This window comes from Seriola aureovittata, chromosome 21 (genome assembly GCF_021018895.1).
Source record: "Seriola aureovittata isolate HTS-2021-v1 ecotype China chromosome 21, ASM2101889v1, whole genome shotgun sequence".
Classification (NCBI taxonomy): Eukaryota; Metazoa; Chordata; class Actinopteri; order Carangiformes; family Carangidae; genus Seriola; species Seriola aureovittata.
In genome coordinates this window covers 20,605,945-20,624,370 of record NC_079384.1, presented here as the reverse complement: position 1 = coordinate 20,624,370, position 18,426 = coordinate 20,605,945, and the positions used below count along the sequence as shown (strand labels likewise).

At 42.9% G+C, this 18,426-nt stretch overlaps 1 protein-coding gene across 9 annotated transcripts in view; it reads left to right on the top strand.

The window, feature by feature from the left end:
- Positions 1-18,426, top strand: part of rbfox3a (RNA binding fox-1 homolog 3a) — a 594,924-nt gene that overhangs the window by 502,733 nt on the left and 73,765 nt on the right. For all 9 annotated transcript variants that reach the window (XM_056365235.1, XM_056365232.1, XM_056365229.1 and 6 more), the window contains one exon: positions 17,067-17,315. In XM_056365235.1, coding sequence (XP_056221210.1) covers positions 17,067-17,315 — 249 coding nt within the window. The remainder of the gene's footprint in view (positions 1-17,066; positions 17,316-18,426) is intronic.

Sequence of the window (18,426 nt, the reverse complement as noted above, 5' to 3'; positions counted from 1 at the left end):
CAGGTGTGGCTTCTTTTTAGCCTGAAAGGTATCCTCTTCATCTCATCATTATCAGATTATTCAGATGGTAATGGATGTTTAGATATTGACTCAGTGTGGTTCTTGAAATTCCATTTTCATCAAATCATTATGTAGCATACATGGTCAGACACTATTTATGATTGTGAACACATCCCAGCAATTAACTACATTATCCCATTCACAGCCATGGTCACACAGGTGTTTTCACAGGGCATGTGTACACACTGAGCTAGACTCTACTGAGGCCTGTACTATGAACCAAGTCCGACATACCCAGGATACCTTTTCATTATCTGGTTTAACTGAACCTAACATTTTTTGCATCTATGGGGCGACTGACACTCTCCTTTAAGCTCTGGTTTGGTCTATTCCACATCCTGAGAAAAACATCTGGTTCTTTAGCTGCTAAATGCTCCTATGTTCACCAGCTGGTCTCTATCAGTGTCTATTTGTTGTTTGGTGCTGGACAGTTTTAGGTACAGTGGGTTTATCAGAGCTTGAAAATATTTCAGTTTTTGGGCCATAAAATCAATGAGCTGAGGGAAACTGATTCATGCATGTGAGTGACATCTTTCACATTACTCATAACCATCTGTTGTTAATGCATAAAAATGATTAGTGCTGCTTTAAGTTTGGTGCTCTCATGTATATCCTAGCATATATCCACCCAAGATCAATTGGAGCAGATGTGTGCAGGGCCTTTACCACAGGACATTTCTTAAAGGTCCCATACAGTCTAAAGGTAGATGTCCATGTGTTGTTTGATTATAAAGCAGGTCTAGGTTCTATATTAATACTGTGAAAGTATCAAAGTGCTCAGTCCACAGAGAAATACACACAGCCTGTATTCAGAAACTGAGCCTTAAAATGACCCGTCAGGACTGTAACTTTGTGATGTCACAACTACACAGTCACCGCCCTCAGCACGGACCACCAGGATCCACTGTCTATACTTTCTTCATTGTTGGTTTTTTAACTTGTATTAACAACACAGCTCCAAGTGGTCATTCTGTCACTGAGCTAGCAAGCTACAAGACAGGAAGCCAGTAAATCATTGCACAACCTTCCCAAGGATAATAGTGATATTAGAGACTAGTTTATTTATTCTGAAATAACTGAGTTTGACTGTCTGTTCTCATTTCATCACAGACTGACCATCACCATTTGCTGAGTTTTATGAAGCTACAGTAGTAGGCTACAGTCTGTTAGATGTGGTTGGCCTGTGGTTGGCCAATAAGAAGAGAGGCCTAGAAACCAACACTGTTCTTGCTAGAGCTTCAAGAAGAGAAGCCTGAGAGAGGAGACATAAGACTGACTTGAGATGGATTTAGGTTCTTAAAACCACAAATATATCTTCAAATAAAACACAGGAAAAGTGTAAAATGTAAAAAGAAACTAGAAAGTGAATTCCTTTCTGAGCCTCTGCCACCTCCAGTCACTAAGATGAAGTTGACCATACAGAAATCCTGGTTAATGACATCCTCAGTTTACTTCTTGGTGCTGTTCGGGGTCACTAGTAATCAATATTGTTTTCTTTACTTTTTCCATTTCATAAAAGTAAACTAGATATATTTCATCCCGGTGATACCAGTCCTCCAGAGCAGCTCTTGGTGCCTTGATCCCACACTGGTTTGATTATTGTGTCTTGGAACACAGAAAAGTGAGCTCTCTTTTTCAGGAGTTTAGTTTGGTTTAGTATTGGTGATACTGATGCATTTTGACTTGTACATCGATTGTTCATTTTTTAAGTCGGAGTGGGATGTTGTCCCTGTCAGTTTCACTGCCCTCCCAAGCTCTTTGTCTCTCAGTGTCTGCCCCCCCCCATCCCTCCATCCCTCTCACTCTCCCATCATTGCTCTCTGTCCTATCTCCCTTGTGTCTATTCTTCTGTCTCGCTGTCTCTCTCTCTCTGCCTTAGACAGAAAGAGTGCAGTGATGGAGAGCCCCTATGAATAATGTAGTGTTGTTATCACTCTGCTCTGGTTCCTTTTACAATGAATCGGTCTTAAAGCATCAAAAATTTACCAGGGCTTCTCTCTCCATTAAAGGGAAGGGCTCCTGCAGAGGCCTAGGCCAACTGCTTCGACAATGCAACTTTCCCCTCAAATACCTTCTTGGAGCAAAAGCACATTCAGTAGCATGGCAAAATATTATTTTAATTTCAGCAATATCCATGGTACAAATTATACCATTTACTATTAAAGGATAATCTTGGTGTATTACAGATTTCGCCTTATTTCTTAATCATAATTTGTAAAATTATGACCCAAACCTGCATTTTATGTACAGTTTTTGTGTTTTTTTCCTGTGCAATGAAGGATTGTTCCCTACTACCTCTGTGAGAAACCCAGCAGCACAGCTTATCTCACTCATTCACACCAAATAAAAACACTGTTACTCGTCCTTATCCACCTTCGACTGAATGGTTGGAATTCAGAGGGCTCGATTTCCCCCGCTCTCTTATTCAGCTGTATCAGCACTGCTTCAATTGTACACTATTGATAAAGTCCCCTGTCCAAGGCACTCTCATTTGATTGAGCTGGCCACAGCCTATTTCTATAGCCAGGTTAGAATCATTTAGCCTAATAGCTTTCAGTGGCCATGGCTGACAGTCAATACAGTATGCATGCATGTGTACGTATCTGTGTGTGTGTGTGGGTGTGTGTGCGTGTGTAGCCGGTCAGCTTATGCTATCCAGAGAGCAATCCTATGGTCTAATACCCCTGAGGCTTTTTCACTTATTAAAGCGCAGACACAGACAGAGAGTGAGAAAAATACAATCCACATGCAAACAAATACAGTAGCGTTTCAATTTACCTGAGCACACACACACACACACACACACACACACACACACACACACACATAGATCCAAACAGAATGAGGCCGGTCATTACGGGAATGAGAGTGGTGGCTCATAAGGGCTCCTGATATCTGGTCAAGTCCCGAAGGGAAGCTGGAGATTGCTAATAGTTATCCAGCTGCCGTTGTCTCTGATCATGAAGCACTTAAGGCCCCGCTCATCTTCACTGCCTCCTCGTAATGAGATCAGAGACGTACAGGGTGTGTGTGTGTGTGTGTGTGTGTGTGTGTGTGTTTCTTCCAACAAAAGTGAAGCATTTTCCCATTTGTCTTCTTGTTGACATCAATGAAAATAAAAACAATTAATTGATCCTATACTATATCCAGAACCTAACAGATCATACTCCTGCACAATGTTCCCTCATTCCCATGAACATGCATGCTGTAGTTTATTTTGACTCATTCCCACACACACTGTCCGGCCCACAAATACTCACAAGAGCACCAAATGTGGAGTCCCTCTGTTAATCAGCTGCTGAAAATAGTTCCAAACAACTGGTTATTTTCTTCACTATGAGTTATGTTTGATAAAAACAACAATGAACAGATGTTTCAGGAAATTACTGAGCCTTCTTTTGAAAATTTGAAACTATATATTTGTGACCCATGTGGGAGATTTGTTGACAGTCAGAAAATTATCACCAGCCTTTCACTGCGTTTCACACTTTCTTGACAATCCATCAATTTCCAAAACATGTTCTACAGATTTTTTTGATGCGTTTTTTCCAAGTCGTCTCATTCCATTTCTTTATAGTATGAAAATGAGTCAGCTTACTCATCACATCTGAATTCATTTTTGTTAGTTACATCATCATTTTTTTGATAATGCATATTGTACGGTGCCCCTGAAATATCAACGTACTGCAACTAAAGAAAACACATACAAATACACAAAATATCATCAATTTGAGAACGTGAGCTGCAAATTCTCACAACACAAAAGACGTGTTTCCATGGGACACTAAAAAGTGGTGAACCTGGCTGGGAAGCACTTATTGTTCAATGCTTTGTGACTTTTGAAGTTAAAAGCAATGAACAAGAGCACATGGATGTAATATAATAGATGCACCCAGCTGGGTTCATCGCTTTTCTTTATCCCCTGGAAACACTTGCAGCTCGCGTGCTGTCAAACTGATGAACACGTTTTCTGAATTTATTTGTATTCTGTCTGTTTGCATGTGTTTTCTTAAGTTGCAGTGCGTTGAGCTCTCAGGGCCACCAAAAGAATGCATGCGGTTGGATTTGAAAAACTTGCATTGCATTACCCTCAGAACAATAATGTAACTTTGTTGACTGTGATGGATTACATAACCAGAGCCAGGTTTCAAGAGCGAAAATTGATTTTCCCATTGTACAGAAATGAATGGAAACCAATGGCTGTCTGGAACAGTAAAAACACATACCACTTTGTAAAGTACAGCAGCAAGGTTTGCCAAATACTCTGCTGTTAAGTATGTATGTGGGATTAGAAGTATGAAAATCAGTGGCACAACATCTTATATTAAAGTCTCCCAGCTGTTCCCAGCATCTCCAGCATTTGCCTGCACTGCCTGTGCCAGCAGCCGGCTCACTTTACAAGTTAGCTGATATATACTGAAGGTGGAAAAGAAAAACTGCTCTACAAAGGAGCTGGAAAAACACTTTTATTCAGGATGTTTTTAAAATAACTTGTGAAAATAACCGAATCTCTATCAGGAATAAGGGAACTACCAAATCATATGAGTACTCAACATGTTGTAAGATGCTGTACTAGACAGGGTTTTATAAAGTGAGTGCGTGTATGAATAAAGTGACAAACACACACACACACTGGTAGAGCTTTCCTGCGTTTGTATGTGTGACTACCCTGAACGTGTCTTCTTCCGCTGGGTGTGCCGGCAGTGTCAGTGGCTTTGTGCCGGGGTCTGATTGAATCGGGCACACAGGCAGATTTACATATGTTTGCCATTGTTACGGGGTTTAGTGAATATCATGTAGCAGGCCTAGAGGGAGCTGGCAGCCAGCGGACCTGCGACACACTCTGAATCCTAAACAGTCTCTCCTCTCCACCAGCACCACCGCTCTACTCCTTCATGAACATGATTTCTCTTTCACTCGCTCTCCCTCTCTCTCTTGCTGGCTTTCTTGCTCTGGCTATAGCTATCATCTCACACACACACACACACACACACTCTCCCTCTCTCATACACACACACACACACACACACACACTGTCCCTCTCTCATACACACGCACACAGGGGTTGGATCGTGGAGTGTCCCCGCTTGGCCAGCGAGGGACTGGGAGTGTCGGCCAATCTCTGCTCAGCCGAGTGTTAAATTAGATTCCGTTGCCTCTCTGTCAGAGTTGTATGTGTGTGTGTGTGTGTGTGTGTGTGTGTGTGTGTGTGTGTGTTGTGTGTGTGTGTGTGTGTGTGTGTGTGTGAGTGTGTCTCACACACTCATGCATAACTCACTCACAGGGACTGGGTCACTGTCACACACACTAATGTTCATAGCAGGAGACTCTTCTCAGAGTGAGTTTGCAGAACCGCAGCCGCCCGAATGTTGGTGATGATGATGATGATGATGATGATGATGCAGAATTACCGTAAAGCAGTGTTGGCAATGTTAATTAGTTTACAATATATATGTATGGTGCAATTATTTGATTAGACTCCTAACAGATTGTTGGTGTTGATCACCAAGGTTAATTAATTAGTGATTCACCAATATCAGCTTCTAGATGATGATACATGACGATGCTGTTATCAGTGTTATATATTAAAGCAGGTCTAGGTTCAAAGTGTCAAAACACTCAGTCCACAGAGAAATGCACACAGCCTGTATTCAGAAACTGAGCCTTAAAACCAGCCGTCAGGACTTCTGTAACTTTGTGATGTCACAACAAAGCAGTCACTGCCCCAGCCATTCCCCAAGCCCCGTCCACTTGGTCCCACCATCCAACATCGCAGGATTTTTGTTTCTTTGTGTATATACTCTTACTAGTGTTTTGTTCAGCCTCTCTAAAGCCCCTTTTCCATTGCTGACAAAAGCCAGATGTTAGCAGGTGTTAGCTGGTTGTTTGACAAGTGGTAAAGGGGCTTTAGAGAGGGTGCAATCGGCATTCACATGCGGGTCAGTGACTCTACAGTTTATAGGCTCTGGAGTGATGTAAACACAACACACGCACTAATTTTCACCCCTTTTCCCGTGCTGTGACATCTTTCAGAGCACAAACACTGTTAACACACCTGTCACCTGCCCAGCACAGTGCTGTTACACCAGAATCACCAGTCGAAGCATCTCACACAGAGGCTCCGACGCAACCGGGGGATGAGACACGACGGATCGGTTCTACCAATTTGCAAGGCAGCTCTTCCCTGTGTCTGTGTGTGTGTGTGTTGTGTGTGTGTGTGTGTGTGTGTGTGTGTGTGTGTGTGTGTGTGTGTGAGTGTGTCTCACACACTCATGCATAACTCACTCACAGGGACTGGGTCACTGTCACACACACTAATGTTCATAGCAGGAGACTCTTCTCAGAGTGAGTTTGCAGAACCGCAGCCGCCCGAATGTTGGTGATGATGATGATGATGATGATGATGATGATGATGCAGAATTACCGTAAAGCAGTGTTGGCAATGTTAATTAGTTTACAATATATATGTATGGTGCAATTATTTGATTAGACTCCTAACAGATTGTTGGTGTTGATCACCAAGGTGAATTAATTAGTGATTCACCAATATCAGCTTCTAGATGATGATACATGACGATGCTGTTATCAGTGTTATATATTAAAGCAGGTCTAGGTTCAAAGTGTCAAAACACTCAGTCCACAGAGAAATGCACACAGCCTGTATTCAGAAACTGAGCCTTAAAACCAGCCGTCAGGACTTCTGTAACTTTGTGATGTCACAACAAAGCAGTCACTGCCCCAGCCATTCCCCAAGCCCCGTCCACTTGGTCCCACCATCCAACATCGCAGGATTTTTGTTTCTTTGTGTATATACTCTTACTAGTGTTTTGTTCAGCCTCTCTAAAGCCCCTTTTCCATTGCTGACAAAAGCCAGATGTTAGCAGGTGTTAGCTGGTTGTTTGACAAGTGGTAAAGGGGCTTTAGAGAGGGTGCAATCGGCATTCACATGCGGGTCAGTGACTCTACAGTTTATAGGCTCTGGAGTGATGTAAACACAACACACGCACTAATTTTCACCCCTTTTCCCGTGCTGTGACATCTTTCAGAGCACAAACACTGTTAACACACCTGTCACCTGCCCAGCACAGTGCTGTTACACCAGAATCACCAGTCGAAGCATCTCACACAGAGGCTCCGACGCAACCGGGGGATGAGACACGACGGATCGGTTCTACCAATTTGCAAGGCAGCTCTTCCCTGTGTCTGTGTGTGTGTGTCTGTGTGTGTGTGTGTGTGTGTGTGTTAGCTCTACGAGTGTATGTGATGATGTAGCTCCCTGCAGTTGTGTGTGCGTATCCTCTCCAAACAGAAATGCAAAGTGACCTGGCAGCGTAAAAGAAGTCACCTCTCTTATCGGGTTCACCTGCGTTTAAAAAACCCGCTTAGACCGGATCATTTTGGGTTTCAAACAATCATTTCAGCTTTTCCTCAGCGTGTCACTAATCTGCTGATTGCTGGATCACTTTTGTTGGGTTTTATGTTTGTTACACTGGGACTGAAAGCTTCTCGCCTCATTGCCTGATCTGTTGTTACTAGAGCTCCAGAGAGAAGCCTGACAGACGAGATGTAAAACTACACTGAGATGGTTTTTGGTTCTTAGACGATTCATCTCCAGAACCTTACAAAGGAATAACTCCTGTTCACCACGATCAGGCCTCACACTAATGAAGTCACGAAGTCCACTCCTCACTTTCTGAATAGTTTTTAAAGCATTTATAGTCATTTTCATGTCATGAGTAGACAATCTGTTTCCCGTGAACACCTGCACACACATGCCCAGTGTGTGTGACTGGTCATGTGAGATGCCTTTTCAGGTGGACAGAGATTATTTCTGACACGGAGCTTAAACATGAAGATAGTTTATAGTTGAAGTATTGGAGTGACCCATGCTAAAGTAAAGCAGGCTGTTGTGTCTTCTGTTCTGCTAGTTTTCATCTCACCCTGCTCTGCCTCAGCGCTTTAGGTGAGAGAACATGTTAAACCTAATGAAAGTGGAATTCAACTATGTTATTTTTTGTTTACTGACAAAATGTCTGCAGTGTTTCAGGGCGAGTGCTCCCTCTGCTTTCCTCCAATCTTTCTCTCCCTACGTATTTTCCCTTCCTTCTGTCCTCTTTTCTGTCTAATGTCTGCAGTGCACATCAATATTAATCACTCCCTAAAGCAACAGGTTTCTGGCATGTTCGTACAGTCTGGCCAAAAAAGCTGCATAAGGCAAAAACACTGCAGTCTGTACAAGCAAGCACGCTACAGTCCGTCTGATGCTGAGGCTGTGTTGGTGGACACTGTGTCCTTTTAAGTATTTCTTTATATTTGTCTGTGTAAGAGGTGAAGTGACGTCTTTAACATCTGTGTGTGTGTGTGTGTGTGTGTGTGTGTGTGTGTGTGTGCGTGCGTGTGTGTCTATTTTTATGACTGGCTGATTACCCTCACTGACTCTGCACCAATCTTTATGACTTTGTCTCTGTCAATCCGTAATAATTAAGCTGTAGTGATGGGAGTGTGAGAAACCCAGACAGTGTGAAGTGGGCTGGATGACGAACACACACACACACACACACGCACACTGTGTGAATTGTGGGCTTCATTTTGACTTCTGCTCTGTACCACATCTCTTCCAACTCCCCCCCTCTCTGTCTCTAAGATCATTATAATACATTACACACTACAGACATACGCACACACACATGCACAGCGCGGTGCAGCTCCGGGGGTGCATGTGTGTGTGTGTGTGTGTGTGTGTGTGTGTGTGTGTGTGGGAACGGGGGGATGTTCTGAATCGTCCCTGCCCAGCAGAGAGCTTGGATAATGGTTAGTAGGGGTGGAGAGAAGCCCTGGGCTACTTTGGAAAATAGCTGAAGAGAAGGGAATCAATATTAGACATACACCCACTGTGCTACCGTGTGTGTGTGTGTGTGTGTGCGTGTGTGCGTGTGTGCGCGAACTTTTACCCTGCAATGAATGAAGCTCTTTTTTTCTAATCTTCTCTCAAACAGACAGACAAACAGTCAACTGTAAATTAGCCAACGAGCCTCCTGTTCTCCCCCTGCTGATGTTGGTTTCCTGTGCTCTGCGGGTCAATTCATCCAAACTAAATCTCTCATCCTCTCTGAGTCATATTTTAAGTATTGAATACCAACACTTCTTGCATGATGGATTTATTTATTCTGTCATTAAAGGTGCTGGATGGAAATATTTGGAGGCTTCTTTCTCTCAGCAGTAGCATACAGAGTGTTTGTCTGTTTGTTTCTTTGTTTGTTTGTCTCCTGTCCCGTCCCTTCATCACGCTTCATCATGTTTTTCCTATTGGTCCTTTCCTCCGTCCACTTTCATCTCCTTTTGCCAGAAACACATCTGTTTGTACGATCTCTTTGCACCAAAATTCTCCCTCCTTAACCTTCGTATTGTCTTCCCGTCGACAGTGCGACTTTTGTCCTCCTGGTCCAAAATTGACTCGATCTGTTTGGTTGTTTATAAAACATGAAGTATAAAATGATTACCCAATAATGTTATTACACCTTTTCAGTCAACGTCATTCCAACTCATTACGGCAACTGTTACACTTTCTTTTGGAATTTAATGGTCAATAAACCTCATTTACATAAAAATATACCTCCTTTTTAGGTAAAAAAAAACTTAAACTTGACAAAAGTTACAATCAGAGGAACATATGTAAATGGATTATCACAGAGAGGTATATGTCAAAGTTTAGTCATGATACTTTTGAAACCATTTCAGTAGTGTGCTCGGCTGTAACGGCCAGGTGAGATTTGACCCGGGGAGACCACAGATGCTGTATTCTTTGGCATGTTCATTGGTTAGTGAGCGCGACGCCATCACGTGTGAAAACATGACACCATTTTCTTTGAAATGTTCAGCGCTGAGGTCGAACGGAGCCCACAGCTGATACAACCCGACCGTGTACCTACCATTGTCGCCATGGTTACTATACTAATGGTCATGTCTTGGTTAGGTTTAGGAAAAGATCGGGATTTGGGTTCAAATAATTACGCCCACTTCCTCAACATCGCATGGTCTTTTGTTGTCATTGTTACAATATAAACAGCTAATTTCGGCAGCTTTGTCTCTCCTTATACTACGTCACTGCATTTTCTTCTTTGCCACTGTGATAATTACTACGACCACTAGATGACGCCTAGCAACAAAACGTAACTATGGGTCATAATTGGCTGCAGTACAGATGACCTATGGGCTCAGTTTTTACAGGAGGACAGTCTTGAACAGTGCTAGCTTGCTGTTTTGTGCCTGAGCTATAGAGTCCATCTGATTGTGCTAATCGGAAGTGTTATCTGATGTCTGTACTAACACACCCTTCATCCCGCTCTGACGTGTGATTGGCTACTGTCAGACTGACACGAGGAATATCTGTTTGCAGGAAAACAAAGAGTTGGGTCGCTGTGCATTTTTTAATGTAACATTTAATCTTTGTTCAAGGGGACGACATCAAGTCATCTAAGTCACACAGGTTAATACGTTTACATTACATTTACACCTGCTCATCTGGCAGGCGCAAAGCGTAACCCTCACAAGTGAGGGACCAATGGACTGAGTTAAGTTTTAAAGGCAAGGTGGAGCTGCAAGTGATTTTTGGATTTTGTCCATTAAAATCTAAAGTCATCAAAACTAAGACTGAGGTCATGTGACTCACTTCCGCAAACAGCTAAGCATACTAGCAATATCTATGAGTCAGAAGCATGGATGTCTATTCATTACTGATGCTTCTGTATATTCTGTGTTTTGATAGCTATAGAAGTCAGTTTCTACAACCACATCTTTCTCTGTTTTCATCAGTGGTGGCTTGACTTGATATGACTTACAGGAGCATTTTATGGATTAGAGCTCCTACCTGCAGCAGATGTACACTACATCATCATGGTTGACAGCAGTATGGCAACAGCGGGAAATAGTTCCAAAGTCCACGTTAGGAGGAGCGTGGGGTGGATGGATAAGTCCACAAAACACAGGACTTTTTCCCGTTGACAAACTACAATCTTTTCCTAAACCTAACCAAACCATAACTTTAAATGACTGTTTCTATTGACAACATGACAATAGGTCTACAGGTCACCTAACAACAAAACATAGCTGTGGGTGATAAGCTGCTTGCACAGACGACCTATGGGGAGGACAGTCTCCTTTAACTTGCATGAAGTAATTCCATTCAACCATGTGTGTATGTGTGTGTGTGAGAGAGAGAGAGAAAGAGAGAGAGCATCATACATGTGCCTCATGTGTAAATGGAGCTAGAGTCCATCAGACATCAGGCATGGCGCTCCACTGATCCAAAGGGAAATAAACTCAATGAGGGACAGACAGAGGGTAGGTGAAGACACAGTCAGAGAGAGAGAGAGAGAGAGAGAGAGGGAGAGAGATTGGTGGCTGATGCAGAGAGATAGATGGAAAGATGGAGGGAGAGAGGGATGGATAGTATGATTTAGCTGATAGGAGAAATCATTTACCAGCGCAATTTGTCGACAAGGATCTGGGGATGTCTCAGTGTGTCAGCGCCTCAGTCACTTTGATTGATGATGGATGTTCACTGACTCTAACACTCGCTCTCTCACTCTGTCTCTGGCTCTCTCTAACTCTCTTCCTCCTCAGCTGCTCTTCCTGATCCCTCTTTGCTGCCTAAACCCCAGCAGGGCAAACCCCTCTGTAGCTCAGCTTGTGAGCATGGCGGTGTGTGTGTGTGTGTGTGTGTATGTGTGTGAACACAGGGAGATGTATCACACCTCCGCTCATGATTTAGGCATATTAAAATGAAAACTTCCAGGTGACGCATTTTCCCTGCAGCTCTCACTTCACACACTCCACTGCCATTATTTAACTCGACTGTCTTTGTTCATGGCTCACTGCTGGTGTGTGTGTGTGTGTGTGTGTGTGTGTGTGTTTGTGCTAGTGTATGTGCTTGTCTCCAGTGTGTATTGACCAGGTGGGGCTATATATCAGCTCAGCTCTTTATCAATGCGGCGAGGCAGGGAGGCCTATCGATGTGGCTCCTTGTTTTAGTGAACCGAGACTCGCCCCAGGCCACACGTCCTCCCTGCATACACTCACAGATTAACAGTAAGAGAAGTCAGGCCAGTGTATGGGCGCCGGTGTTAACCTGGAACTTCTGTGTTCTGTTCCAGAGGTAACAGTGCAAACCTGCTCAACAGTATGAGATGCAGTTCACTCCGTTTTTCGAGACAAGGGTTGTTTATTCTATAAAAAAACAATGTTGGGTCCATATTTTCCTCTTCTTCTGCGTTTATTTGAAGTGTTGATCCATAAAAAGATATATTTGTGGTTTTAAGAACCAAAAACTCTCTCAATGTAGTTTTACATCTCCTCTCTCTCCCCTCTATCCTTCTCTCTGGAGCTCTAGCAACATCAGGGCGTTGGCTTCTGAGCCTCTCTTCTGATTGGCTGACTGTTTCCTGAGTGACACAACCCTAACCCTGACCATAGCTAACAGATTGTAGCCTTCTGCTGTAGCTTGGTAAAACTCACTGGTAAACACAGAGGGCAATAGTCAGAAAATGAGAACAGACGTTAAATGCTTGGTTATTTCAGAAAAACTTCTCCCTAATATTACAAGTATCCTTGGGAAGGTTGTGCAATGATATACTGGCTTCCTGTCTTGTAGCTTGCTAGCTCAGTGACAGAATGACCACTTGGTGCTGTGTTGTTAATACAAGTTAAAACAAAAAAAAAACTATAGACAGTGGATCCAGGTGGTGGTTGAGGGCGATGACATCACAATGAAGCTCTGAGCCTCTCTTTTTTAATTGGCTGACTGTTTTCTGAGTGGAAAAAAATATAGCAGATTTCAGGTAAACACTCAGAGAAACAAAATCCTGCTAGGTTGGATGGTGGGTTCAGGTGGGCAGGGCATAGGGCATGGCTGAGAGTAATGACTGCTTTGTTGTGACATCACAAAGTTCCAGAAGTCCTGACGGCTGGTTTTAAGCTCAGTTTCTGAATACAGGCTGTGTGCATTTCTCTGTGGACTGAGGCTTTGATACTTTCACAGTATTAATACAGAACCTAGAGCTGATCTATAATTAAAACAAAGGCATGGAAATCTAACTTTATACTTTATTATATGGGACCTTTAAATTACAAAGACTGACAACAAGAAAACTAGAATCACTAATTCATTCACATTGATGATCTGTTATCAGGCTAATGTAATAAATTACATCATACATATATGCTCTTTATACAATATGGGACCTTTAATGTTTCTGCTTTTAGCAGCCTTTAACAAGCTCCATTTCCCACATCCCCACAGACTGTCGTGGGTGAAAGGTCAACAGCTTGATGGACTGAGGCCAGTCAAGCGGCTGTGAGAAGGGACAGAAGGGGCTGAACAATGCAGACATTTTTTCAGACAGAGCGATTCCAGCTAATAAGCTGGAAAGAATCTGAATGGAAATCATAGATAATAATTTCACAGAATACTAAGAATCTGGTGGAATCTCAATTCAAGGTCCACTTAATTACACCAGATGGAATTTGCTCAGCGGTCATAGAAATTAGTTTAAACATTTACTTTTGTGACTTTTTTTTAAAATGTTCTAAAAGTGTTCAGGATAATGGGACGTTTCCAAGGTCACAACTGAAGAGTCAAAAAACAGTATTAAGTTTTAAAACTTAAAAGCTTTATAACTCTAAACTCACTAAAGGTTAAAATCCCAGCATTAGTGTGTGTAGTAGATACTCATTACCTCCGCCAAGGACGTTTTCACCCACGTCTGTTTGTTTGTTTGTTAGCAGGATTATGCAAAAAAGTACTGAACCGATTTTTGCCAAACTTGGTGAAGGGATGGGTCACGGGCCTGGGAAGATTTTGGGGTAGATGCAGATAATTTACTATGAATATGATTTTTTTTTTTCTGAAGTCTGGTGAATGTTGTTTGACATTGGCCATGGTGGAGGTCTGCACTCTCTGAGTACCCTTCTACTTAATGCGGTAATATGGCTGTTAAACCTCAGGAACACATTTCATTTATTCATAAAAAACCAGAGAAGGAAACCCTTAATGGGAGATTGTATTGAGTTTCTGAAACATTAGAGGGCAGGAAGTGATGTCAGGACTTCAGCTGTATATGAATCTTGTGTCAGTCACTCAGTGTTGTCCCACTCTGGATCATCATGTCTGCTTGATTATACGCTGATTGTTGAACTTACGGCTCCTGTTTCTTGGCTCGTGTGACTTTGTTGTAACAGGGTCACTGTGATCTCACATCTTATCAATGACAGAAATACACGGATGAGACTAAGATGCAAAATATATAAAAAACTACATTTCAAATATTGTCGCTTGAAATTGCCACTGAAGCTTAAAACAACTCTTAGAGTGTGTAAGTGTGTGTGTGTGTTTAGGTGAGCAGGGTGTTTATTTCAGCTGTTTGAAGATCACAAATCATTTTAAACAGCACTACTTGTATCCAGATGTAACAAGCACAACAAAGACCCGTTTCATTATTGATGACTTGACTCGTTTGCTGCTGGAGATTCATTTTTTTTCTTCATTTGTATGTGAAGTGAGTAAACCCCTAAATTGAGCAAACCGCTTTTCTGCCTGGGGAGTCGACAACGACTCTGCCAGGAACGACGCGGCTACAGTCAGCGAGCCATCGGCAAACTGCTTTGTTATGCTCAACACCATCAATCTCCATGCATAAGAATAGCCAACTTCAATACCGCCATCGATCGGAGAAACCTTTGGAAACAGCTAAGGTCACAGCCTCGTCCCACCTCAAAAAGTTGCTGTGATTGATTTATACATTTTTAAGCCATTTCCCCTTCAAGTTTCTGAGCGGCGTGGAAGTGAAAGTGAGGCGCTAATATGTCAGATGAATTCCTCATCATCGGCTGGAGGAAACAGGCATCTGACAGGCGCGTGAATTAGGACGAGCCTGGACAGGGGTGAAAGAGCAGGAAACTCCCGTTAAAAGGGAAGAGGAGAGAAAATCACGGTAACTGAAGCAAGCGAGGAGTAAATGGAGAAAAGTGGAGAAGAGAGGGAAAATGCCAACTTCTATTAGAAACGTGGATTTCAAAACAGAGCGTGTCATCAAAAGAGTATCAGTTAATTGATCTTTCTCATCTCTTATAAAGGATGTAATTTGCATCACTTTCCTTTCCTTTCCTTTCCTGTGTGAGTGTTTGTGTGTTTGGTGAGCATCTTTCCGCAGGGAGGTTTTCAGTGTGGGTGAGCTGGTTTGTGTCGTGATCAAACAGACTTTCTGTTCTACAAATAAACCCAATATTTTCCTCTTGCCGTGTATAAAGGAAACACTTCCACTGTCTCTCTTTTTACCTCCACTAAGGTGTTTTCATGTCTGTTCGTCTGTTTATTTCTCAGCAGGATTACGCAAAAACTGCTGGACCGATTTGCACCAAACTTGGTGGAGTGATGGGTCACGAGTCAGTGACGAACCCATTATTTTTTATTATTTTGAAGCAGATCTGGTTAAAGGGGCAGATACAGAATTTTTTTTTATCACTTTTCTTAACAATTTTCGACACTTTTGACACTTTTCTCAGTTTCTCAGTTTCTCAGTAAATAATGTTTGGATCTTGGTGTAAAAAATCTGACATATTTATGCTGTTGAGATCTACGAGTTGCAGTTGCAGATAATAATCCGGATCTGACAGACATGTCTAGTATTGTTTGGCCTTGGCAGAGGTTTACGCTCTACTGAGTGCCGTTCTAGTTATTAGACTTGTTTATTGATGGACTGACAGGTAGTTTGATGACTTCCTGTCTCATCATTGTTAGGATTTCATGACATAAACCACGGCTGTTATTCTAACTCGATGAGGAGGCATGGTTTCGCTTTTCTCTCGCCTCCTCCCCTTTCTTCTCATCCTGTCACTCCACAAGTCTGTCTCATGTCGCCGCGGAAAACCTCTCCGTGGAACTGCCGATAATGTTCCCACCGTCCTCTAATATAAAGACCTAACCATAACTTGACTTTACTGTTATTATTCTATTATATTACATAATTCTCCAAGGATTAAAAGTTGTTTTGTTTTTGCCTCTGTTTGATAGCAGACAGTGCAGATGCAGACGGGAAATGAGGGGCATGAGAGAGGGTATTGGTACACAACAAGGTTCCCCAGCTGGAATTGAACTGAGGACACTGCGGTTAGGTGATACACAGTGTAACTATTCAGCTACCAGGAAGCTCCTGCTGGGAGCATTACTTTACTTTATTCTTGCCTTTTTCCTCCCATTTCCACATCTTCTCTTTTATTTTCACGTCATCTTCACTTGGGTTAGGCACAGGGATTTTTGTTTCTGGAGTAAAGGAATTTCAGCGAAACCTTCCTGTCAGATTTCTTTCACTGAGATAAGTTCATCCTGAAGTTCTGAGTGCGCTTCAGACAAACTAGGTTGCGGTCTGAGCGTTGTCTGTGTAAACGTGGCCAAAAGTTTATACATCTTCCAAAAGGTCTCGTCTCGGGGCAAACAAACCCCGCCCTCATAGAGAGAAGAGTGACACAATGAATAATACAAATGGGGATAACAGTGTGCACTTTCAGTCTCTCTCTCTGCAGGCACGCAAGCTGCTGCACTCAGTTGTACACATGAAAAGTGGCAGAGGAAGTTGTATGAAGAATGGGAAAGGAGAGTTTGAGAGAGAAGTACCGAACTTGCCCCCAACCTCAGACTTGACCTCTGATCCCACCATGAGGCCATTAGACAGTCTGACAGACACTTAGTTTGAAGGATGCTGAGCACCGTTAGGGTCGACAGGAAGGTGAAGCAGAATTCTGTCTGCTGCTTTTGATGGAAGGGGTTTAACCATTTTGGAAACCAAACTTGGGAGTAATCGGGTCTTTATCCACATGCGGGCTTGCGTTTCTTTTATACCACTACACCACATGACGTACACAACTAAACCAGTCGCTGAGAAACAAACCTTTCTAACCTGTTCTCCTCTTTTCCTTCCCTCTGTCCTTGTCCCTATCTCTATCCCTCCATGCAGGGTAACCAAGAGGCCCCAGCTCCCCCTGAAGCCATGGCCCAACCCTTCCCACCGGCCCAGTACCCCCCTCCACCACAGAACGGGATCCCTGCTGAGTACGCCACGCCCCATACCCACCAACCGGCCGACTACACGGGACCAAGCACGGTGGCCGAGCACGCCCTGACACTGTACACGCCGACACACACACACAGCGAACAGCCGGGAAATGACAGCAACACCCCCGCCCTCACAGCCAACACAGTAACGGTGAGTCACATCAGATCACATCTACCTGTTTATTAGGTACCCCTGTGTTTTCCTGTGTTTTCATTAAGAAGGTGGCATCAGTGAAGGCTAAAATAGTTAGGGGGACTTGACTGATGGTCTGATAGCTAATGTAATTTTCTTTTTTTTTTTTTCCCTGCACAACAAGGCTAAAAAATATTTCAGTGCAAACATGCAAATGCATAAATGTTTCACTCTGCTGATTTAAAAAGTAAAAAAAAAGTTAAATGAAATTGTCTCATTCACAGTAATTTGTGCTCATCAGTCCCCTCCAAACACATTCAGTGTGTGCGTAGGGACAGGAGCGGCACCAAAGCAGAATACACCGTGACCTCCGCCCCACATAGTGAATATTATGATGAGGCATCATTCATAGTACAGTTCTGGCATATCTACACTTAGTTCCTCCTTCCTGCCACCCACCCTCATGCCAGTTGCATATGTGTTCACATTGATTCTGTATGGTCCATCCTGTCACCCGTTATTCTGTTTAAACCTTATGAATTGATCTATCTGTGAAGCCAACGTCTAACCTGTACAGATGTGGAAGGTTGTGTAAAGATCTTTGTCCTGAGCTGAGTCGATGAGGAAGGGTGAGCGGATGTCCTCCTTAATAGTTACGAGGTAGAATCTGTAGATTGTAGAGCCTGATGACAGATTTTCTAATTGGTTTTAAATTCAATGTAATTCCTGAAGTCACCGGATCATGAAATCCTGTTTAGTGATACAACTAATATCAGCTTCCTAGTGCAAAGGGTTTCAAAGTGGGAGGCAGAACTCACCAGGGGGGCTCCACACAGTTTCAGGGAAGGCTCAGTGAATGGAAGAGAAAAAATATTCCAAGTTATTATATTAGTTATCAAAAAGATATGTAAATGATCCTAACTATGTAATTTGGTTATGGGCTCAAATAACATAATCATGATCCCACAGGCATCCAGGAACTGAGCAAAGTAAGTTAAGGTTGGGTGAGGGGGCAACTCTTTGTGAAGTGTCTGACTGGAGGCCCACAGTCCGAGACTTTGAAAACTCCTGATCTAGCACACAGTTAATCTGACTGTGGCTCTTGGCTTGCGGCAGGTATTCATTGTAA